At 40.4% G+C, this 23,852-nt stretch overlaps 3 protein-coding genes across 6 annotated transcripts in view; 1 reads left to right on the top strand and 2 right to left on the bottom strand.

Annotated features, from left to right (window-relative positions):
* Nucleotides 1-6,403, top strand: part of LOC140950081 (cullin-3-like) — a 63,644-nt gene extending 57,241 nt beyond the window's left edge. For both annotated transcript variants that reach the window (XM_073399256.1, XM_073399253.1), the window contains 2 exons: nt 4,119-4,225; nt 4,850-6,403. In XM_073399256.1, coding sequence (XP_073255357.1) covers nt 4,119-4,225; nt 4,850-4,874 — 132 coding nt within the window. In that variant the 3' untranslated portion in view covers nt 4,875-6,403. The remainder of the gene's footprint in view (nt 1-4,118; nt 4,226-4,849) is intronic.
* Nucleotides 6,404-9,717: 3,314 nt separating this feature from the next.
* On the bottom strand, nt 9,718-13,334 carry LOC140949520 (uncharacterized). The gene is made up of 5 exons (XM_073398683.1): nt 13,014-13,334; nt 12,135-12,415; nt 11,795-11,870; nt 10,658-10,966; nt 9,718-10,172 (listed from the first exon to the last, which is right to left on the bottom strand). Exons 1-5 carry the CDS (start codon nt 13,327-13,329, stop codon nt 9,718-9,720), a joined length of 1,437 nt encoding a protein of 478 aa, XP_073254784.1. The 5' UTR covers nt 13,330-13,334.
* A 653-nt stretch (nt 13,335-13,987) lies between these two features.
* Nucleotides 13,988-23,847, bottom strand: LOC140950077 (uncharacterized). 3 transcript variants are annotated; one of them, XM_073399246.1, is made up of 8 exons: nt 23,458-23,847; nt 21,710-21,999; nt 20,840-21,104; nt 20,575-20,703; nt 18,733-19,050; nt 17,688-18,182; nt 16,878-17,177; nt 13,988-15,943 (listed from the first exon to the last, which is right to left on the bottom strand). In XM_073399246.1, the coding sequence occupies exons 1-8, from the start codon at nt 23,819-23,821 to the stop codon at nt 15,309-15,311; spliced, it is 2,796 nt and encodes a 931-aa protein (XP_073255347.1). In that variant the 5' UTR covers nt 23,822-23,847; the 3' UTR covers nt 13,988-15,308. The 3 variants fall into 3 exon arrangements, with proteins under 3 accessions (XP_073255347.1, XP_073255348.1, XP_073255349.1); XM_073399247.1 differs by having other exon boundaries at nt 20,581-20,703; XM_073399248.1 differs by having other exon boundaries at nt 20,840-21,080.
* Between the last annotated feature and the right edge of the window lie 5 nt (nt 23,848-23,852).

Genomic DNA, 23,852 nt, shown 5'->3' with positions numbered 1-23,852 from the left:
ATCTTCGATCGGATTTCGTAAACGTATGACGTCACGCTCGCCTTGTGACTCATATATGCTTCTGCGTCGATCGTATACTGTGATTTGTCTGATGATCCGATGTTTGTTTCGAGGTCTTGTCTTGCTTTTTCGATCATCCCTCGATTGATTCAAACAAGAAGATGCCACTGTCTCCGTTTAAAAGATGTTTTGAAGTTTCAAGCCTCATCATTCTCCGCAAGGTAAAGGACCTTTAAGTGGATGTTACTGAATAACATCCTTTGAATGGCCCCTGATCACTAGGCTTGGTGACAATTATACGTTATCACTTTCCTTATTGAATACATGTACAGTGTAGACTCAGTGTAAAAATCGCCATACTTATATTTCACATTTGAGGAGAAGGATCAATACTGTTATTTATTTAATAATATTTATTTATTAGTTTAGGGTTATTTATTTTATACTTTGTAATATAATTTCATTAAGGTTGCAAATGAAAGTGCACTTTGGTTGGAAGCCATTGATACTATGAGGTCTTCATCTATATGATATCTACAAGTTATTTCTTGGGAAAGGTTGCCAATCAGGTCAATGGATTTGTTACACTAAAATGAATGAATGCTGGAATCAATTTTAAATTCAACTTAAGTACCCCTCAGAGTTTTGACTGGACCTCTTGTTGTTTCGTCAAAAATGTCTTTTAAAAAACTGAAAGGAGAGGGTCCAGAAAATTTGGAAATGGTATCTTCACATCTGCATTAGCCCTTCCCTCTCTGTAAATAATCCCCAATCCCTGATTTCTTTGAGCTTTTTTTATGAATATTAGATTATAAGTGCACATTTAAGCCTCTTCTGTTGTAATTGTTCCTTCAACTTCTTTCGCAGTAAAGGCATGTCATTCTAGAAAGGAAGAAAATGCTCTGTCAGTTGATTAAGTACAGCAGATGCCATTTAATTTAATGAAGCAAAAACAAACATTGAAAAGTAATTATTCAGCAGTAAGATTGTTTATCCTTGGTTAATCATAAATAACCGTCCCTTCTGTTTTCTATGTGCATTACTGACTGTGTGATTTGACTGATGGATTGATTTTTGGTGCACTCTCAATTCTCCTTTTTCCCTCTATGTGTTAATTTGTTTTCTTATTCAGTACCAAAGTGTGGACCAAATTACTCTGGAGTTATACTCCTTGTGAAAGGCATCTGTTCAGTTGAAGTGCCCCATGTGGCTGGAGAGAGGAGTATTTGCTAGCTATGATCTATCATGTACCTCTATATGGATTTCTGTTACCAACAAAAGATGTCTTTACTAAAAATAGTTTGTAAATGCAGATTTTAAACATAGAAATTGTTGTGAATCCAGATTAGTGTCTGTTAGTAAGAGGGGCATGTAAGCTTAAAGGAGGTGTCTGTTAACAGAGGTTTTGTACAGTACCTGATGGAAATTGGGATTTTTTCTCCTGCTCAAGTTCTCTGTTGCAACTAGATGTCATGTACTATTGCTAATGTTACTATCTACAACAGTAGTTTAACAACGTGAGTGATGTTCAGAATATTGAAAGTTTAAAAATATTACTTTGTCAAACAATGCAAATTATAATATTATAATCATTACTATTACATTATTATTGATCAATAATTATAGTCATTGCTATTAAAAATTTTGGCAATACTATGCAAAATATGCTTACCATGCAGAGAAACTCAGCCACAGTCATAGCTGTTTTCTTGAACGAGAGTTGCCTTTAATGTAGATAGCAGGGTTCCCTTACCCACACCCCCCTTCCCTACCACCACCGCAGCCATGTTTCTCAACCCAAAATTGGTCAAGTGGAAATGTTAAGATTTTATTGAACACCAGTTGTAGCATCCAGGGTGTTCCTTTTTTTGGCCGCCGATGACTCAAGAAGCACCATGAAGCAGGATCGTTTTAGCCTTTGTTTGAACAACTGCGCACTTATGCGTACCCAACTGTCAATTACTGATTCTATGGACACTGTTAAGATCTCACAGAGGTTTGCTTGTGCCAATGAACAAAGCAAATCACATTTTGGGAAATTGAAGTAGGGCAATGCGCTTGGCTTGGAGTACGATTTTCTCCCCACCCTCCTCCCCTTTCTCCTGATTTTCAAAACGCACCGCCGTTTTTCTAAGGCTTCCAGACTTCCAGTGCTTTAACCCTCAGGGTGAGACTTCCATATGAACGGAGCAGGAATACCGAGACTTTGATTGGTACAGGCTATTATTAAGTTTTCCTTCCTTAGTAACTAAGGTAAGATTGGGTCAACGGCCCACTTTGTATATAATAATATAGCTACTTCTCACCTGTGCCTCCAAAGCTTTTGCTTGCCTTGTAGCAGGAAACGTTTACGGTATTTCGAGTCTCCTAATCGTTGATTAGCTTCTGGGCTTCTTCAGCGGATGAAACAGAATATAAATTATCCCCGGGAGGGCGGGGGTTGGTACTCCCTTTTGTTTATGGTCCTATACGGGGAAACTCCGCCCGAAAGGGGTACTTTTTTCAGCCTTCAAGTATAATGAAAGGGTAGGAATTTTACTCATTGAAGTATTTAAAAGGGTAGGGAAATCTGTCATTTGGGTATGTTGGGCCGAACAGATGAATTTTATGACTTTATAAAGTCGGTGAAACGTTCTATTTTTGTGATTGATTCCTATTTAAATGACAATGCATTGGATGCATAGTTCTAAAACGAGGTATACAAAAGGGGTACCATTTGTCAACAGAAAATTTACGAAAGGGGTACCTTTTTCGTGAAAAATGGTATATGGTATATACCATGTTTGAATCTTGAAAATGGGGGATGAGTCTACCAAACTTTACTTTTCAAGAACGTTTAAATAGTATAAGTTTGTAATCCTAGGCGCGTCCCAAATATCGGAGACAGATGCACCTCTTTATTACGGACACTGTGGTGATCAGGTGAATCCCGAATCCCGGTCAGGTGAATCTGCACTGGGTAAATCCCGTCTAGTCTGCTTGATGAGCTATGCAAGGTGACTTCAAAAGCCCTGTCGCTGTATACCAAACAATTAATTTGCAAAAGGTGTACAGAGGAACATAACCGAATTTTTTTAAGGCTTGAATAACTACAGATAGCATAAAGATCTTTTCTATTACACTTTGTACTCTAGTTAATGTTTAGCGCAGTTGCAATGTGGGAACAATGTTGTGACGATTCGAAACAATGCCGCAACAATATTGCGACGCTGCGTTGCGCTAAAAATTGTCGTTGCGAATCGTCCCGTGTAACATCACGTTAAGTGTCTGTCTTGGAGAGGTGTCTTCCTCATTATACGTTTCTCGGAAACTAACCACCTACCCCTCCCCTAAGCTAAAATTTTGCCCTAAGTGAAAAGAAAGTGTTAATGTTGGTTTAGGGGAGGGGTAGGCGTGCAGTTTCCCAAAAACGTATAATGATCCGTCTTCCTTATAGAGAGTCAAAGAAAATAACTGAAGAGATGCAGGGTTTAACTCGTGTGTCCTGTTAGGAAGGTGTTTGTATTATAAAGCTGTCTGGGTGTATAAATGGAAAAAAACATTCTTCGGTCCGGGCGACTCTTTCTCAACGGACGTCTCATAGCACGACGACCCTATCACCCCATGTAAGGGAGTCCAAGACATCCTGGGATGCTGGATTCCACGCTGTGGATTCCGGATTCCAGGCTCTGGATTCCAGTCTTTGTCAGTGGAACTTGGATTCTGGATTCCAATCGTTAGTGGGATTCCGGATTCCCTGGGCTGTATTCCAGATTCCAAAGCCCAGAAATCCGGATTCCACAAGCAAAAATTTCGCACATCCCCTTATATGGGGCGAACCCTAACCCTGCTGCTTTTCATTCTCTTTAACATAGTCTGCAAGGCTGTTACCTCGCCATCGTAGGTCATAAGTGCCGGAATCCATTTTGATATCTCAGTGGCGGATCCAGGGGATGGACCCGGGGGCCCGCCTCCCCCGTTTATTTTTAGACTAAAGTGAGGCCCGAAGGGCCGAAAACATTTTTTTGAGAACCCCCCACCCCATCCAAGGTCTGGATCCGGCATTGTTTTTCACTTGCTGAAATTGCCTAAAATTCCATGACATTGTCCACCTAATGCGCTGTTGCTTTTGTAAACAGGTAACCGAGCAGTTGAAAGCCCGATTCATGCCTAGTCCTCAAGTGATTAAAAAGAGAATCGAAGGTTTGATCGAGAGAGAATACTTAGCCAGGACACCAGAAGACAGGTAAGGCAATCCAGTGTAGAATACGAAGATGAAATATTGTGTTGTTTACGGTCACTTTTTGTGTAAGATGGTCGAGTTCGAACGTTTGTTGTAACGGGAGGTCACCTTGAAGGAGGCAGGCGTCGGGGCTTTAAGCGGTGGGGAGGGATGCGAGAAAGTTAACTCGTCTCCTCCCTGCTACGACACCAGAAGGAGAATCATGAGGTTATCCTTATGAAAATTATTAAGATCTTTCCTGACAGATAACTTACCCAGCCCAAGAAAGGTTGCCCACACCACCGGGGTCTTCGTCCCCTACTCTTTTCGAACAGTAGTTTGCGTTCACAAGAACCAGGCGAGTGAAAGTTTTGTGAGACGGGAACTGCGGTTTTTCTTCCTTGTCCGAGAAGGCTAGAAAGTCTAACCGTTTGCAGATGTCATTACCAAGTCAGCACTTTCTTCTCAGTTATTTAAAGACACTGAGTGTTGGTCCGGCCGGGCTTTGAACCCGCGACCTCCAGCTCAGCAGACCGGCGCTCTCTCAACTGAGCTAACCGGGTGGGGTTTACACGCTATCTCTCTCTTTCTCTCTATAATCCTTTCTTTTACTTAAACACCTTTTCTAAATTCTCCTTTCTCTTTCAGGAAAGTTTATGTCTACGTTGCTTAAGAAAGATTTGCCATCACGTCTCATCCACCCTGACAGTTGGAAAGCGATACAACGGCTCATGAAGTCATTATTGTGCGGACCAATCACTGCCCTCTTTTGCCTCGATGCATTACTTTTGTTTCTTTTTCTTCAACTCGTCAGGTTCTTATTTTAATGGATTCTTTGTCTCTGGCAGTGCTTCTGGTTACTGTTGTGAGAAGAGTCAGAAATATTTTTAGGTTCGTCGACAGAGTGCAGCCAGTTAAAGTGAAATCTGCAAAGCGGGAGAAAGGGAAGGATACCTCATCCTTCCCTCACAGGGCTGTTTTATCAACATGTTCACTGCATTGACCCTTGTTTGTGAAACTTGCGCGGAAATTCACTATGATGACTAAGAGACCAGCAGAGAAGAAACTTGGCATGAACCAGAGAGAATTGAGTCTATCCTTTGGAAACCATTATGGGCAGGACAATGCCAACGAATTGTACAACATGATATTCATTCGTTTTATCTGGCGTTGTGTTGGGTTTCCAAGGCTGTGCCTTGTTGTAACGCCGTGATGTTTCTATCGTGTATTCCTTTGCGAGTCGCTTTTGGCTTATCTGTCGTCGTACTGTATCTCCTTATTTTTTCCACCAAACATGGATTGTCAAGTTGGCATGGAGAGGGCTATTACTGGACTTTGAAAGAAGCGAGGAAGAGTTCATTTTGAACAGAGTGGGCATGCTCCATACTTGCAGCATTACCGTGCTTCGAAAGCTGTTTTCTTATGTTACGCCTGTTGACAAATACGAATTCTCCACTCATCTTCTGGAAGAATTTACCGAATATGAGAGTCGCTTTGACGATCACATAGAGTGGGTCTCTATAGAACAGAATGTATTGAATAATTAAGCAGCCTTGTGTTGGCTGCGTCCTAATAGAGAGCAGAACTGTGACGTCACGTTACCATGGTAGCACTATTTCTGGATGACAACGACGACGGCGACGGCAAGGAGAACGACAAAAAATGATATGTTTATATTAACAAACAACAACTTTCCACGTACATCACGCTTTTTTGTACATTTCTTTGCTGTCGTTGCACCACTACGATATGAAACTTACTAATTTCACGAGCCCGCTTTATGGAGTAGGTGAACACGACGCAAAAATTGTCCCTTTCATTTTCTAAACTTAGTTAACGTTAGATATTGTCCCAAAGAAAATTTTGCCAAGATTTGCCAAATTAAATGATATTGAATAAGATCGGTGAAGTTTGAAATAGTGCGAATAGACTTTGATGTGACTTTTTCGGTTTGTTGTCATCCAAAAATTTGGCTACCATGGCAACTGATGTAACCACTTCTTCTCTCTATACAGACTCCAATTTTGCTTTCCTGTAATTTTGTAAAGAGTTCGGTGCTGTACGTTTTTGTTCAGTACCGGTGTAGATGAATGTATTTTGTAATCACCGCAGGTTGAGATTGCGGTGTTTTAGTCGTTTAAGATTCTTAGGTAAATTTATTCGGTTCAATCTTTATGAATAAAAAGAGAATGATCAACAAAATCTTGCTTCCTTACTCGTGCCGACGTTGCGGTTGCTTCTTGGTGTTGCAATCACAAAAGACTAAAAAGTGACTTTATTGCGTGCGAGCAAAAGCAAGCTCGCAGACGTATTCTTGGAGGGGGTGGTCAGCGGCACATTGTAAACTATATTAGCGGGGGTATTATACTGTTTCATTGTAATCTAAGCAATTGTTCACATCTGCTATTCAGTAATTTTTAAAGCGATTCTCAACATTAATCTCTTCTCACCCATAATTCCTATCCATTGGTTACTGCTAGTTCTGTTTTCTAAACCTCTATAACGCGCCGTAAACGGACATTGCACGTCCAGTCCTAACACCACATGCAGTGCGTCTCATTGGTTGATTTACCGTTTTTTTACATATAAATGAAGGGGAAAATATATAAACTAGTGGTAATCGGAGATTATAGTGCGTCGCGTTAGGGTCTTAGGCACCAGATTTGTGCTAGCAGCAATACGATAGAATATGCCGTTTAGACATCAGGCATCACAAACGCTCCAGGAATAGTGAATACTTCCAAGGTCAGCCTTTTATGTACGAAAGATTTAGAAAAGAAAAGATTGTGGAAGCAAAGATCCAAAGGTTGCGAAACGCGATGGGCGAGATGGATACTATTGTGACATTTCAAAATGGCGCATGGCACGCTCAGCAGGCTGGATGCTATCGTAAGAGATTTGGAAATAGACTACGAGCAGTCTCTCTTTTTCTTCAGATTTAGTGAGAGCAGAGCACGCGCGTGGGACCGGCGAAGTCGCTAGACGCGCGAAACGAGGGCGGCAGCCGTCAGTCTCGCGCCATCAGTCACGAGCGTAGCCTGCGTTGCAGCCGGCCCAAGCACTCGACTAAACAGAAGGTTTAGAGCGTCTGCGATGCAGGCAATCACGAGCGTGGCCATTTGCGTGTCTCGCGTTTTGCTCGACGGACTACAGAAAAAAGAGAGACTGCTCGTAGTCTAAATTTGGAACCGACACACCGATCAACAACCTCTTTTCTTGATTTCTCGCTCTTGGAACATGCACAGTTTACCCATGAACACAGAACAACCAACGACTCAATTAGAAAGCGTCTCCTTCGTCTACGTAATTACATGAATATTATTTTTTATAGAATACTCCTTGTCCCCCTTTCATATAAATGAAGCGGGTGGAACCCGAGACGACGCCAGGTATGTTTTACTCAGTCCAATCTGGTCATCTTGCAGTAAGAAATTGCTAGAAAGAGTCTTGCGGATCAAGAGAGCTGCACGCATTGTATTGAACGCTGAAAAAACAACACGCACGTTAACTATGTTAAATGAACTTAACTGGATTCCATTTTTATTGAGGCATATATAAATATATGTTCTATACTATTTTTGCTCGTTTTTTATTGTCTACCTATATTAATTTTAACCTTTTTATAACGGCAGTGTAAAATTATTTTAATATTTGATTTTATGTTTTATGGGGGACCACAGATTTATCAGCTTTATCATTAACTGTCACGTGTCCACCCTCTGACCTTACCTTACCCTACCTGTACAAGGAATGAACTTGCCTTGTTCACGTGGGTCTTGATGATGCAAAACACCAGTTCCCGTTACCGTGTGCCACGAAATTTCTGCGGGAGTAAATTTTGCAGGTTGGCGATTTTTTTTTTGGAGTCGGGGGGGGGGGGGGGGAACTAATTTTTGCTATTAAGACAGATTGTTTTTTCTTGCTGGGAATGAATTTTTGCGATTTTCGGAGAGTACACAGTACCCAGCATTGATAATGTTTTCGTTCTTGTTAAGTAGGTGCAATACTACAATACTACGGTATGCAGTAACCCTGTGTAAAACCAGTAATTCATCTTACACCGTTTTGTTTCTAAATAACAGAGGCAAGTTCTAATTAAAAATTAAACAGGCATGATTTCTTAGTGCTGTGTTTTTGTAACGGGAGGGCGAATTCAAGTTAGAGAATATTTACTCTGGAGTATGTTTTTGAGGGAAAATTTTTATCTGGGGGAACTTATTTTTGCGGATCGCTGAAAAATCGTAAACATTAGAACCCGCAAAAATTTCGTGGTGCCACACGGTATATTTTGTTCGCAATTTTAATGGATATAAATATTTCTGCTGGATTTTTTGTGAAACACTATTAAAATCTTGGCGAGATTGCCCCTTTAATTTCCCTTGTGCTGCTGCCAAACTAAAAACGGCTATCAGTATTGTATCCTTAATCATGATAACAAGTCATATTTCAAACAAATAATACAAGTCAACTATGATACGTTAGGGTGCGTTTCTTTACTAAACTCCGAGATCGGATCAAAAATCCGAATCATTAGGAGTTTTTGTTAAGAAAAGAAACGATGTATCCAAAAAGGATTAATTTTCATTCATTTCTATTGAAACGACCCACAATCTCGACGGTATTCAGTATGGCAATTTATTGTATTCTGGATGGTTAGCTCGAGGATGCTGCTTTTGGTTATAAACCAGGAAAACGGCTCCCTCAGAAGGTTTATCTCCCACCTTCCACGTTTTTCTTAGTCTGCTACACAGCCGTTTTTAGTGTCGTCACGAAACGCTCCTCCGAGCGCTGCGTGACGACACTAAAAACGGCTGTGTAGCAGACTGCGTTTTTCTTGAATATTTATAAGCTTCTATCAGCTTTTAGTAAATAGTCGCTTCTCGAAGGAGATGTAGAAAGAAATTCATGGATACAAAGTGAACAACAGTTTCAAGTAATATTATGAGTGAAACCTCTTCTACTGTTCCAATAATTTCAACTAATTAAACATGGTTTTGATTAATTCCGAGCTGGATTAATCGGCCTACCCATGAAAAGCCAAGACGGCAGTTATAGCGCCGTGTATCTATTCACTCCCCCCTTCCCCAATGGGTAACTAAGATAACCCGGATTGTTTTTCTAGTCAGTATCGAGATTCAGTTCATAGCCACCCGGGGAACTGTTGGTTCCGGCCTCTGCGGGACTTTCACTGTTACTAAGCGTTGAACCAATGGCCCACAACCCTGTGCCAACGACGTTTGCCCCGATATTAGCCAGTCCCGCGACGCTGGTGCTAATCACTTCCGCCCCTGCGTTTGCCACCCCAGACACTCCGGCGCCAATCATTTGTGCTACGGCGTTCCCCAATTCGGTGACGCTGGTGTTACTGGTGCTAGTCACCGCACTGGTGTCCATCACACTGGTGACGCTTGTACCAGTTACGCTCGCCCCGGAACTTGTGATAAGCCCAAAGCTTTCCAAAAGACCTTTAATTCTCTCTCCCAATGACTTCATTCGGGTTTCAACATCCTTCATCACTAACGTGCGCTCTTCTCCTGTTTTGCTTTCGCGGAAGACCAACAATTCTGCAATTCCAACAATTCTGCAATTCTGGACTGCCACGTCCTCAACAAATTGTTCTCCATCTTTTGACAAGCCCTCCATTCTTCCAGCCGCACATCGCTTTCATCGTATGAAATTCTTCCTTGGCGCAAACGGGTCTTAAGGACTAAAGTGAACTCTTCAGGGTTTATGGGGCGCTTTAAGCGTGTCGACAACTCCCCTTTCGTTGGTATTTCAACTGAGCCTGCAGAAGCTGGATGAGACTGTGATCGACTAAAAACTGAAGGTTTGGTTTTAGTACTCCTCTTCCACCAAAAAATTAATCCTTTCTGGCCTAGGAGCTCTTCAATTTGTGCTGTGATGGTTTCTTCTTCCCGTGGAGAAATTTTACCTCCTTCATCGTTGCAGAGAATCACAACAATCTTTTTCGCTGTAACGAAAAGGAAACGGTGTTTAGTTTTTCCCTTGTTGGTTGTCGGGGCACTTGCCGGCTAAATACGAAGCGAAAATGACCCAGGATGACCTATATATTCGTATTTGGCAGTATTTATAGCACAAAGGCTGTGAAACAGAGGATTACTGAAATAAGGAGTTCAAGTAAAAAAACACAACTCTATGCTATTAACTGGCAAGAATTAATCAGTTGGCTATTTATAAGCGTGGCCGAGGAGTTTAACTCGGGACCAAAAAACAAATACAAGATTTACTAGGTACAACCTTGAAGTGTGGAGAAAAAACATGACTAGCCAGCGTAGCAGGCGCTTGGAAGTATTTGGGTGAACGGGTGCGTGAGAGGAACCCACGCTCCTTTCCTCCTCGCGTGTCTCCCTCGCGCGCCCCTTTCTTTCTTGCGTCCACTCAGTACTTGTGAGCGCATGCTACATAGGCTAAAAAAAGATGCGAAAATATTCTTACCCACTTTCCTAATGGCAATTTTTAGTAGGTCTTGACAGGCCGTATTGTTTGATTTCGTCAGTAGTTTCTCTTTCATGTTGTTAGATTCGACGACAATAAAACAAGATCTCAATAAAGAATCTAGTGAGAGAAGAAAGTCCTTGAAAGCATGAGGATCTTTCGATGTGACAATGTTCATGCCCGTTAAGCCATCACCAAACACTTCCTTGACAGTAGTCATATCATGCTTGTTCCGATAAAGGATCGCTGTGCGTTCCCGTAAAGACGATGGACTTGTTCCCGTTGCTTGGTTCTGGGTTGTTGTAGGATCTGATATGGGCAAAGAATATTGTACCATGAGAACAAAAAAACTCAGGTGGAGATTAACATATTCAGAATAAACGTTTTTAGTGCAAACTAAAACAGTGGATAGCGTTTCTCGCGCGCTCTGATTGGCTGCTCAAACTCTGGAAATCCGGTACTATTCACCCCCAGGCGACGCCAAACTGACGTTAGTTACGAGCAAAATGTCTTCCCTGTTTGCTGCCGTAACAAACGAAAAAAATTTCACAAATTATCGATGAAGCTGTTCCCAATAAACAGGAAGAGGGGGACGAAATTCAATTTAGAATTTTTTGCACTTGTCTGTTTAACCTAAATTTATCGATGAAACCGGTGAACAAGTTTTATGTTTAAAAACACACATTAAGTCTTGCGCTACTTTGTTTAGTTAACATGTACATTAAAAATTGAACTAAGTTTAATGTTTTTTTGTACAGAATGGTTTCAAATGCAGGAAAAATTCACAACCCCTTATGAAGAAATGTCTCAAAAACCGAAGCACTAAAACCTTGCCTTCAAAAGTCTTATTTGTTATCAAGACAACGTGACGGCAGTAACATCGGTTATTTGCCCGCCAAAATTGTAATCGTTGGCAGCAATAAAAGAGTGAAAATGTATCACTTTTAAGCTCAAATATATAGGTGTTTTTAGCGCATACTAACATAAAAAAAAATATCTACCTTGCGTCTTCGCGTCTCGGTAAGACACCGACACTGTTGGTGAATAATTGTTATATATATTTTAAGGGCATTGGGATGCCGTTTTTCGGCTATTTCTTTATTTATCTTTTACACATTTACACTGAGTTCCCTTTACCTGGTATATCAGCATGGGTTATTTCCTCGAAGTCCTCGAACGGTACATTTGACTCATCCCTGTGCTCATCTTCTTCCTGCGTTAGGTTATCAGAACGCGAGATTGTAATTATGAGTTCTTGATAAGATAAAACGAATATTATATCTGGTTAAACAATAACTATTACAGAGTTAGTGACATTCTGATTTTCAGTTCCTAAATTCTGGAAAACGAGGCGATCTGTTTGTTCCAAAAAGTGTGCAAAATCATCAGTTGCCGAGTATATCGAAGTACCACTGAATATAGATTTTTTCAAAATAGTGTTGCCAAAATTTCACAAGGTACATGCACACAAGCAAACCTGTTTGGGGACCGCTTGAGTAACCGCTACTTCAGTCTTCTTTTCGGGAACAAATTTCTTTTCCTCTTTATGAGGATCAAAGAAGTGCAACAGTGCTTCTTCGTGAATTGGTCTGTGACCATCGTCCCAAGAGAAGATAAAGCTCTGCCTTCCATCCAAGTATTCTTCGCTGAACTGAGAAGAAACTTTTTCCCGAGCCCAGTGCGACAGGAAGGAACCTTGTTCCTCAGCAGAGTCCTTGTAGTTGTCATCACCACCGATAACAACGAGTACTTTTCCTCCTATAACTAAATATAAGAAGTTAAAATTCCTTTATAAATCGGGACTTTTAGACTTTTGCACTGCACGTAAGTGTCGAGCTCAAGGAATCCAGAATTCAGAATCCACGTTCCACTATTAAGACCCTATCAAAGAGACCGAAATCCATGGCAAGGAATCCAGAATCCAAGATTGTTTCAGATTTCCTTATACGGGGTGATATATTTTACAATGCAACATGGTAAACACCTGCTTTACTCTACTGTGTTTCTTGCTAGTTCCTTTTTTTGGGGGTTAAATTTGAAAACGAAATCAAATAGCTTTTTCCCCTTTTTCACACTGATTTTAGCTTGATTTAAAAAATCACTTAGTTATTGTACAAAACCGAAGTGATCAACAATGCCATCATGTCGAGGAAGATATTCATGGTGGTATTTGTATAAAAGGGTTTGTTCCACGATTTCCACAAAAAGTGATTGATACCGACTTTTTGGTTGAAAAGTTCATTCTGGGCTGTTTATGTGATGCTAGGCTGATTATCATCGATCGAATTGAATATCAGGCGTGTTGTTTTACAAATAGGTAGACGGCAAACCAGTGCCACATAATATTAGAACTTACCTGTGGCCTTCCACAAAGCTCTGTAAATCCTCGCGCTGTCTTCGTTGATTAAAAAGCGATCTTCGTTCGCATGGACGACAAAAATTGCAAAATCCATTGGCAAATCGGGAATAATACTCTCACACATCTCCGTTGAGTCCGGCAGGCTAAAATGATTCTTAAAAGCGAGCATTTTGACTCCCAGCTTTTCTTTTAAACAGGAGAGAATTTTTCCCACAACGTCCAAGTTACAAGTATTATTGCTACTGAAAATGTAGCAAAGTTTGAGCGTTCGATTCCTTTGGACGATCTGAACTCGCTGCATTGTATCAGGCATGTCTGGTTTTGTTTTGGAGTGTAAGCCTTGTTTGCTTTCCGAGAAATGTTCAACCTCCTCCCCGGGGTCTTCTCTTATTCCACTGTGGCGACGGCATGAGTCTTCACTTCCGCTGCCATATTAAAATACTACAAGAGCCTTTATGACGGAGTTTGAAATTGTTTTCTCTTAATTTAGCGGCGTCATTGAAACCACTGCACATAAAAATAGTTATTTCCAGTCGTACTAGTTGACTACACCTGTATTCACTGAACAGAATAACTGTCTTATACAAGGTGGAGTTTTGTTTTTCTATCAAAGGTGCGCGAAGAGCAACGAAGTAAACTGGAGAAGATGAAATTGAAAGCAAAAATGTTTCTTGAAGTTCAGCATTTTTTAGGATTAGTCCACATAAGTAATAAAGCCAGTAAAAATGAGGGAATACTATAATAATGGATGCTCCCTGGGACACGCTCCTTCCATGGCTCTACTCAAGGATCTTAACATTTCCCCATTTCAAGAGCGAGTGGCGAAACTAGTAAAGGCAAAAATGGTTTTAAGGCATTAAATGGTCTGCTGCCTAGCTACATTGCAAAGACGTTTTTAAGATTCAGCGAAGTGAATTCCAGAGATCTAGAAACAAGAAACAGTCATACGGGCAGCGCTCATTTATGTTCAGTACTGAAAGCTCGTGCAACAGACTTCTTGAGGAGTTGAAAGACTGCACTGCCTTGACGTCTTTCGAAAACAAAGATAAGTGAATTGAAGTTTGTAAATTGTAATGGACAATCTTTAGTAATTCCTTAGTTAGTTTATCTTCAAACTTTCGCACGAGAATCATTTTATGATAGTTTTTCGATAGATTTTTGTATTATTTATTTATTTATTTTTTCTGAGGGCCATGTGTAGATTATCGAGATTTATTTTAAGTGTTACTCTCAATAAAAAAAAGTTATGCCATTACTATTATTTTCCATGTAATCAGCCTAAAGTCACTTTTTTAATTATTACCCTATACTTATTTGACTAACAGAAGTGCGTGTGATGTCATAGAAATAACGTTCACCATCATTTTTACAACAAAAAGACTGATGAGCTGGTCCCACAAAAAACCAAAGTGAAAAAATCATTGAAGAGCTATGAATAAGATCAAGAGCTCTTCTCTTAATAAATTTCAGTCATTGTTTGAAACAAAACGATTCCGAGAGGACATCATAACGTGGTAAAAGAGGAAACAACAACAACAGCAATAACAAAGAAAGAAAAACCCCCCACAAACTAACACACTCCCCTACGGATTAATGGCGACCTTTTTGCTCTCACCAGCATGTTGACATCTGGTAGGATTTCTGATAAATGGAATCTGTTTGTAGGTAACAGACGGCTTGACACGAGTGGTCCTCCCGCGATCGTATTCACTGATAACTCGATAGTTAATAGTCTTAATAGTTTGCGTGTAATTACTATAGCGAGGTAAATAAAGAACTATAGGAACACTGCTTGTAGCGGCTAAGGTGTTGTTTCTCACCCCTATTTTCCAAATGATCAAGGCACATACTAATTAAGATTAATTAAGGCAACCTTCCAAGCTTCATTGCTAACTTCAGGAGAACCATCAGCAAGGAATACACACTCCATTCTCCAGCAGCGAATAAGAAACCTATAATTAATACTTTTAGAGTGTATTTCCCCTAAATAACACTCAAACTTATAATTTTCACCTTTTACCGTGTCATCGTCTTAAGCCAAAGACACTTTTTAAAAGTTCATGTTATCAAATGCTAATTTTTAGCAGGATTAGGCAACACTTTTTCATTAATAGAAACACTTCGTTGGATTTCAAAATAGCACTTAATGTTGGCGAGTCTGCACTTTTAAATTAATTTCCCTTACGCTTTAGCCTTATAAACGGCAATTAGATTCTATATCATTTATTCAGTCAAATTTCCTTCAAATAAGGCGTTGCTCATTTACCATCACTCCCATATGTTACTCTTGTTCTAGTCAAGGAGGAGATCTTGATTACTGTTAGCAGAGGAAATGTTGCTGCTTCCTTCGGGACGACTGTCTTCACTTACGTTCGACCCAGTGGCCTCGGTACCAGGCACTTTCCCACTCATCAGGTCTGACCCGTACTGCCTGATTGCATCATAAACGTTTGCCCCGGTGCTCATCCACCCAGAAACGTTTGCCCCGTCACTCGTGAACCCGACGCGTCCTAAAGCAGCTTTAAATCGGCTTTCCTCAGTCACAACTGTGCGCTCATTTCTAGTTTTCAGGTCTCTGTATACTGCCAATTCAGCGCTTTCAGTATTTTGCCACTTTCTCAACAAACTGTCGGCCATCTCCTGAGGAGCTGTCCATTCTCCCACCCTCTTTTTTACGTCTTTTTCATCGTATGAAATCTTTCCTCGGAGCAAACGAGTCTTTAAAACTAACTCTTCAGGGTTTTTTGGATTTTCTGGAAGAGATTGTGATCGAATAAAACTGGAACGTTTTGTTTTGTTGTTTCCCTTGCACCAAAAAACTAAGACTTTTTCGCCGAGAATTTCTTTAATTGTAGCTGTGATGCTTTCTTCTTCACTATAAGTGAGGCTTTTTCCTCCACTGCAAAGGATTACAACAATCTTCTTCTCTGTTAACGAAAAGACAAACTGGAAATTGGTTACTACATCATTTATTTATTTACTAGTATTCATTTATGAATCTTCCCCAAAATAAAAAAAATATAATAATAACATACATATACATACATGGCAGGGTCACCACAACAGATAAACCAATTACTCTTGGCCCGGAAATTGACAAAATATCAAAAATAAAAGCAACATTAGGATTGGAAAAAGAAAGGCTTGTTGGAAAGGCTAAAAGCAGCAGGCGCGCGGCTAGTTAGAGTGCGACCGTAGTTACATTTTAGACAAATTGTCTTCCATGTTCTGGGGTCCTCTATACATTATAGCAAGTCAGTAGGGCAGTGGCATAGTAATCCCTAAGAAGTCTCTTAAACTGGGCTAGCATAACGTATTTGATTTTAACTCTGACAGAAGTGAGTACCAAATTCTTGTGACACGAATAAAAAAAGAGCGCTGGTATCGAACGCTATTGTACCCTTACCAAAAAAACTTTCTTTAACCTGGAAAGTTTTTATAATAGAAAACCGTGTGAGGCAAAGAAAATATTCAAACAACATAATTAACAGGCGGCAAACCTATTGGCCATTTACAGGTATGGCCATAGAGTTGGTGCTTCTTTAATGACTACTACAGCCAGGGTCACAGTAAGACTAGAACCTGAAATTGCCGGATTCCACGTCCAGTACTCTAACCACACGGCACGCTGCGTTCAACATTAACTGAAACAGTACATTGTACTTCTTGGAAAGCTATTTTTCATTCTTTTTTTAGACGAAAAAACATCAGAACAGTTTAGACAAAATACCTCACAACGCTTCTTTTTAAGTTAACTTTCATGTTTTTTTGTCAGGAGATAAGGCGTAACTGGGTTAACGCCTCAACGCTGTGGGTAAAACACGAATTGTGCAGGGAAAAGGGGTGAGGAAATATTCTTACCTACAAACTCATTGGCAGTTTTCAGTAGCTCTAGATAAACTTTACTGCTTGATTTCGTCAGCAGTTTTGTAGATTCAACAGCAATAAAACAGGATTTCACTTGCGTGCTTTGCTGGAGGAGTAAATCCTTCATAGAGCGCGGATCGCTCAAAGTGACAGGTAAGACATCTCCAAACACTTCCTTTATGGTATTCACATCAGACTCGTTCCGGATAAGGATCGCTATGCTTTCCTGTGGGGGACTTGTATCCATTCCTTTGGCACGAGTACGTTTAGGTTTTGCTTTTGGCAAGGAATCCTCTGGTACAAAAATAGCAAAAGGTAGTACAAATGTAAGAGGGAATGTATACATTTTATTTTTGGGCCGGGATGGGTCTCAGATGGTTGAAGGCAAGTTTTGTTATTTAGCCTCAAGGGTCCATCTTTAGGCCGATGATCTTCAACATTGCAATATTGCTGGTATCGAATACCTTTTAAGACTGCGCGTCCAAACTTTTTAATTTGTTATCTGCTCCAGGGAAATCCTACATCAATTTTCCGCCTCTTTCTTTCTTTCCTTTCACTATTTTGAAAGGGCGCAGTAAAATTTCCTTTTTTATTTTTTTAAGTAGCTAGTGCCTTTTTTAATTTACCTTGAACAGTGATTGTATGTTCAAATAAATTTCAACCACCTGTATAATGTACCATGTTGTAATAAAAATACTGTTAATTAATCACCATCATTATCATCATTATTATTATTATTATTATTATTATTATTATTATTATTACGCTACTCCTTTTTACCATTACACATTAAATCCCTCTTACCTTGTAAGCATTGTAAATCACCCGGGCTGACAAGAACAAAGGGTACTTCTTCATCCGCCATGTCTTCGTCTTTTTCGGTACCAATCGCGTTTGCCCCGTCAACGACTCTTTCCCGGACACTCGTCAACCCGGATTGCCCTAAGGCACCTTTAGAACGGCTTTCCAAATCCCGGACAGCTGTGCGCTCTTTTCCAGTTTTGTTCTCGCTATATTCTGATAATTCAGCACTGTTGATAGTTTGCCGCTCTGTCAACAAATTGTCGGTCATCTTCTGAGGAGCAAACTCTTCAGGGTTTATGGAACGTTCTACATGCGTTGAGAGAGCAAGATTGCTAGCTGGAGGAGAGTGTGATCGCTTAGTTTTGTTGTTTTCCTTGCACCAAAAGGTCAAGCCTTTTTCGCCGAGAAGCTCTTTAATTGTAGCTGTGATGCTTCCTTCTTCACCAGGGGTAAGGTTTTGTCCCTCACTGCAAAGGATTACAACAATCTTCTTCTCTGTTAACCAAAAAAAAAAAAAAAAACTGGAAATTGGTTTACTTTATTTACCCTTGAAAGTTTTTTTTTATACAAAACCTTGTGAGGCGCCGCAAATAACTAAAACCAAAAATTCAAATTAAACACAACAGTGTTAAGAATCTTAATTAGCAAGGGGCAAACCTTTTTTGGCTTTTTACAAGTGTGGCCAAAGAGTTGGTGGTACTAAGAAACGACTGCACTCACTCAGGGGTCACAGTGAGACTAGATCCTGCAACTGCCGGATTGAAAGTCCAGCACTCTGACAACACGGCACGTTGCGTTCAGAACTTACTGAAACAGGAAACTTTTTTCGTTGATGTCATGGAAGCTTTCATTCATTCATTTTTTCAAAGAGAATGAACATCAGAACATGCCTCGCAACACTTCAGCTTAAGTTTAATTTCATAGTTTTTGTCAGGAGATAACACGTAAATACGTAACATGGTTTAAACCAAATTGGTTACAAATTCATATAAAGAAAATTCATACAACGAAGTGTACAGGGAAAAGGGAGAGGAAATGTTCTTACCTACAATCCTGCTGGCAGTTTTCAGTAGATCTTGGTAAACTGTACTGCTTGATTTCGTCAGCGATTCCTCTTTTATTTTGGTAGATTCAACAATAATAAAACAGGATCTTACTGGCTTATTTTGCAATAAATCCTTCATAGAGCGCGGATCTCTCGATGTGACAGGATTAATACCAAGTAAGGCATCACCAAACACTTCCTCTATGGTTTTAATATCAGACTCGTCCCGGAAAAGGATTGCTATGCTTTCCCCAGGGGGACTTGTATCCATTTCTTCGACACGTACACGTTTAGGTTTTGTTTTTGGCAAGGAATCCTCTGGAACAAAAATGACAAAAGGTAGGTAAAAAAAAAGATAAGAGGGTATGTATTCATTTTTTTGGGGCCGGGATGGGTCTCAAATGGTTGAAGCGAAGTTTTGTTATTTAGTCTCAAGGGCCCATCCTTGGACCGATAATGTTCAACTTGTATGTGCCAGAACTGTAGATAACCTCGATCAATCTCTCTTCCCCCGATCCATCCATACGTTTACCCACTGTGCAGTCAAGGAACTAGATTCAAGCAAAAGGGTGAGAGATTTGAACCGCTGTCTCACCAAGCATGGACCGTAATCTAAGGATTCCAACCTTGCCTTGAATCCTACTAAGACCAACTGCATGCTTTCTCCTGCCCAGCAGATATGTCAACCTACTACAAGCTGGTCGACCGCCCAGTCAACTTCACTGTCGAAGGAAAACCTTTGGAGCGTGTCGGCTCAACAAGTTGCTCGTGATGCATATCAACAATAACCTCAAATGGGAAGAGCAGGGTAACGAATGACTTACTTCCGTTCACGGTACCTTCGCTATACTTTATGCTATAATGAAACGGGCAACAAACAAGTGTAACTTGGTTTGCAACATTGCTGCAAAACGAGTCGGAAAGCGCGCGTTTTTTCACCCTTGTTCAAGCCTGTCTTGAAAAAAATCAGGTTGTTGCAAGTTGCGTCGGTGAATACTGGCTTCTGTTTGAATGAAATTATGTCATACACGGAAGTTATGTCATTTATTGCAAAACAAGATTGCCTTGGGTCGGTGAAAGCACATCATGTACAGATTTTATTACAAAAGTAAACCTAATCTCTACTGTCTGCAACATCTTTACGCAACCTGCAGCAACTTGATTTGTTACGAAGCAGGTTTATTGGCGGGTGGTAAAATGTGCAACATCGCTATTCAAGTCGTCTCGCAACCATGTTACAAAACAAGTTGCACGTTTTTGTTACCCTTTTTACCATACCTTAAGGAAACAACTTGTTTAATCCTTATTTTGGTTATACCAAAACTTATGTTTTCAACCGAAAGGCTTCAGTAACAATATTGCTGGCACTGAATACCTTTGAGAACGCTGCGGCATCCAAACTTTTCAATTCGTTACCTGCTAATTTTAAGCATATTATCTTTTACTTACTATAAGTAGATGTATAGATATCTCATAATGGAAATGCCGTTAATAAACCACCACCACCACCATTATCAATTTGATTATTGTCATTAATATTTTTATGCTACCTCTACATTGGCAGTTTCAAAATTGTTCGTTGTCTTAGAGAGGGCAGAGGTGAGGGTTTGAATCACGGCAATCCTGAAATTTTTCAGGTTTTTTTTTTCGTAACTGCATAAGTTGTGACTTTAACTGCCAGTAAAATTAGTTTAAGACATTGTACCATAAACTGGTGCCTAGTAAGTTCAGACTGACAGAGCACCAATGGACAGATTGCCACATGAAAGTTGCAAATTCAGCTCATTCTTAAAAGAAGTTAAAATGAAGACACCACGAACGGCAAGAAATTTCTGATTTCACCTTTACCTGTAGCAAGTGAGGGTGTGTCTTTGACTTCAGTATCTTGAGGGAGGGATGGTAAGGGTGGTTTGACAGCTTCCATCTCTTTCAAATCCATAGTAGGGACGGATGCAGCTTCAGCCGGCTTGCCTGTTTTAATCAGCAAAGAAAAGCAGATGCAATACAGTTGAACATCCTGTATAGTAAGCAACCACCCAAAATGCTAAGTTAAAAATAAGGGAAAATCATAAAACCATTTCGCACATTTACGCTTCATCCCTTTTACCTGAGAAATCAGCCTCGCTAACAATAACAAAGGTTTTTTCTACGTCCCCCACGTTTTTGTGTTTTTCGTCCTCCACGCTAAGGTGTGACACAATTTCCATATCCTCTGGTGATCCTTCTTCTGTTCGAGGTAGCTGCTGTGGAGCAATTTGCTCGCCTCTTTTTTGACCCCTCTGTAGTTCTGTTTCTGGGGACTGTCCCTCTGTCCTTCTATGTTCGACATCGGATTCAGTTCTTTCTTGCTGAGTAAAAATTAAAGACAGTAGCTGATAGAAATGGCAAAAACGTTAGTACTAAGCAAACTAGCGTGTAAGTAACTAATCTAGTAGACTGCCAGCGGTCCTTTCTCAAACAGTCTAAAGGGAATCTTGTCATCGCGAGACAGGAGTGAGCGAACCAAAGGGTGCATATTATACACGTTCCCCCAGGTTTGAGCCCTTGTTCGCTTGCTCGTAATACTCTCTTCTGGCTAATTTTCCAAAGGGAATGAGTAAGCGCGTGTCAGGAGTATAAGCTTCACTAACGTACCAATTGTGTCGGACTCCTTCTAGCGTACTGAGGAGTACGTTAATATTGGGTTATACCTCAGTCTAATCTATACTCACAGAAGAAAAAAAAATTTCCCAAAATTTCAAGTTTTGTAAGTTATATTATATAGGGCTCGAAAAACGTGAATTTCAGGTTGTCCTTTGGGCAGGCACCTCTCGCAAATTGGTTTGCCTAGGACTACATCTTGCTCGTTTTAGTTGCCTGAACCCTTTCCCATTGGGCAAGTGAGCGTTTAAAGTTACTTGCCCGGAAAGAAAACGTCCTTGCCCGGACTATATCGGACGGGACTTGTTTGAAGCACTGGTTGTACATACACATATACCTGTTTTTGGCCTTCAGAAACCGTTTCTTCTTCTTTCTTTTCGACCAGAACAAATTTCTTTTCCTCTTTATCAGGATCAAAGTGATCAAAGTAATGCAACAGTGCTTCTTCGTGAATTGGTCTGTGTTTCTTGTTCCAAGAAAATATGAAACTTTTCCTTCCATCCAAGTATTCTTCGCTGAACTGAGAAGAAATTTTTCTCCGTGCCCAACGCGACAGGAAGGAATTTTTTTCCTCAGCGGAGTCCTTGTAGCTGTCATCTCCACCGATAACAATGAGTACTTTTCCATCTATAACATATTAACAAAATGAGTTCTCATCCTTTTAAAAATCGGGACATTAAGATTGTCGTACTACGAGTAAGGTATCGATTATTGCGAAAGCGCATTTTTAAACCAAAAGACTTGAGCACAGGTTTAACCATTATTTTTACTTCCATTCGAATACATTTGGGGAGCAAGGGTGACGCAGTGGTAAGAGCGCTCGCCTCCCACCAATGTGGCCGGGTTTGAATCCCACACGTGAGTTGAGTTTGTTGTTGGTTCTCTCCTTTGATCCAAGAGGTTTTTCTCCTGGTGCTCCGGAGAAAAACAGTCCGGACAGTTCCAATTTCCAATTCGATCTGGAAGGCGCGGACACTTTCCAACCAGTTCTTAAGAAGTGCTCCGTGTGGGTAAACAAGTTACAAAAAATACTTGTTGAACAGGTCTTATGCCTTACGTCCCCGGTACAGCGCGAGCTCTGCGCAATAACAACGGCTCCAAATTCCAAGCCTACCCTGTACTTTCCTGGTGTCAGGATAGTGGAGTTGGCGCAAGGAGAATGGAGCCGCACAAACATTGTTTGAAATCCTGAACAGGCAGATTTCAAGGCTGTACTCGCCTTATTCTATTCCTACTCAAAGCCCCTTTAGAAATGTTCGCTTGTAAATCCGAGCTGTGTGGCTGAGACCCCCTTTACACGGGTATGAACAAATATTTGATCGGACAAAAACTTGCACGGATTCGCCTTTCGTTTACTCGATACCCACAGAACCGTACTTGTTTTTGAACGGTAAACAGTGCTGCAATCTGTAACAGAATTTGCAAAGTTCCGTGTAAACGGGTTGCACAGGGAAAAAATTCGTCCGTTCAAACATATGGCCGTACCCGTGTAAACCGGGAAATGGGATGGGGCGTGAAGGCTGGAAGTGACAATGACGATTCTGTATCTTGCATGGTCCATCTAATCCTTTGTGGACGGAGGGGGCTTACAAAAGCTGACCCTACCCTAGTCAGTTTTTTCTTTGTATTTAATCTGGCTGTATGACGTGTAGTACGCAACTGTCACCTGATATATGTATTGGGATCGAAAGTGAAAGCGAAACATGTCGACTGCAGTAAAATAATTATATTATATTATCGACAAGCTCTTTTCCAATAGCCATACTGCTTTTCCTTTAATAATTTCTTGTGTCATGAAGTTTAGAGGTTTTTAAAATGTATATTAAACCACTGAGTTACGCAGGATGAATCATGCAAAACGAAGAAAACCTTTCTGTCACTACTAACATACTTCCGGCTTCTGTTGTTTTAATATTCCTTACTTTTAAATTCATAAAATACTTCTGTGAACCAAGTTTGGAAGGATATTCTATTCAAAACCGCAAAAAAGTCACCATTAAAATTCTCTGAATTTATTTATTTCTTGAGTGAGCCGTTAGATGTTAATTTTTCTTGGCAAAATTAAAACGTTTTGAAATTTCTTACCCGTTGCCCGAAGCAATGCTCTGTAGATCTTTGCATATCCAATTCCAGCGTTATCTTCGTTGATGGAGAGACGAGATTCGTGTGCATGGACCACAAAGACAGCGAAATCATCCACCTTGATTTGGTCTGGAATTATGTTTTCACATACCTGAGACATATCTCGAAGGGCAAAGTAATGTGACTGAATGGAAATGGCGAAGTTCAGTTTCGTTTTGACGACCTCAAACAGCTCCTCTACTACATCAAGCTTGTACGTTTCATCACAGTTGAAGAGATGAACGCATCTGATATTTTCTTGATGTTGTTCTTCGTCTAGAGTTTCCATGTCATGGTCAGCATTTGGACGAGCCTCTAACTTCTCCATTTTGTAGTTCTCAGGCAATCTATGAAGTCAT

This window comes from Porites lutea, chromosome 10 (assembly GCF_958299795.1).
Source record: "Porites lutea chromosome 10, jaPorLute2.1, whole genome shotgun sequence".
NCBI classification, from domain to species: Eukaryota; Metazoa; Cnidaria; class Anthozoa; order Scleractinia; family Poritidae; genus Porites; species Porites lutea.
This window is presented reverse-complemented; position numbering and strand designations above follow the sequence as displayed.

Excerpts from the sequence above, each read along its gene's own strand:
- LOC140950077 (XM_073399246.1), bottom strand. The coding sequence starts at position 23,821 with ATGGAGAAGTTAGAGGCTCGTCCAAATGCTGACCATGACATGGAAACT. Across the intron at positions 18,183-18,732 it reads AACTGCCAGCAGGATTGTAG|AGAAGAAGATTGTTGTAATC; the intron begins GTAAGAACATTT and ends TTTGGTTAACAG. Across the intron at positions 17,178-17,687 it reads TGATTTACAATGCTTACAAG|AGGATTCCTTGCCAAAAGCA; the intron begins GTAAGAGGGATT and ends TTTTTGTACCAG.
- LOC140949520 (XM_073398683.1), bottom strand. The coding sequence starts at position 13,329 with ATGCCTGATACAATGCAGCGAGTTCAGATCGTCCAAAGGAATCGAACG. Across the intron at positions 12,416-13,013 it reads AGCTTTGTGGAAGGCCACAG|GAGGAAAAGTACTCGTTGTT; the intron begins GTAAGTTCTAAT and ends ATTTAGTTATAG. Across the intron at positions 10,967-11,794 it reads AACCCATGCTGATATACCAG|ATCCTACAACAACCCAGAAC; the intron begins GTAAAGGGAACT and ends TGCCCATATCAG.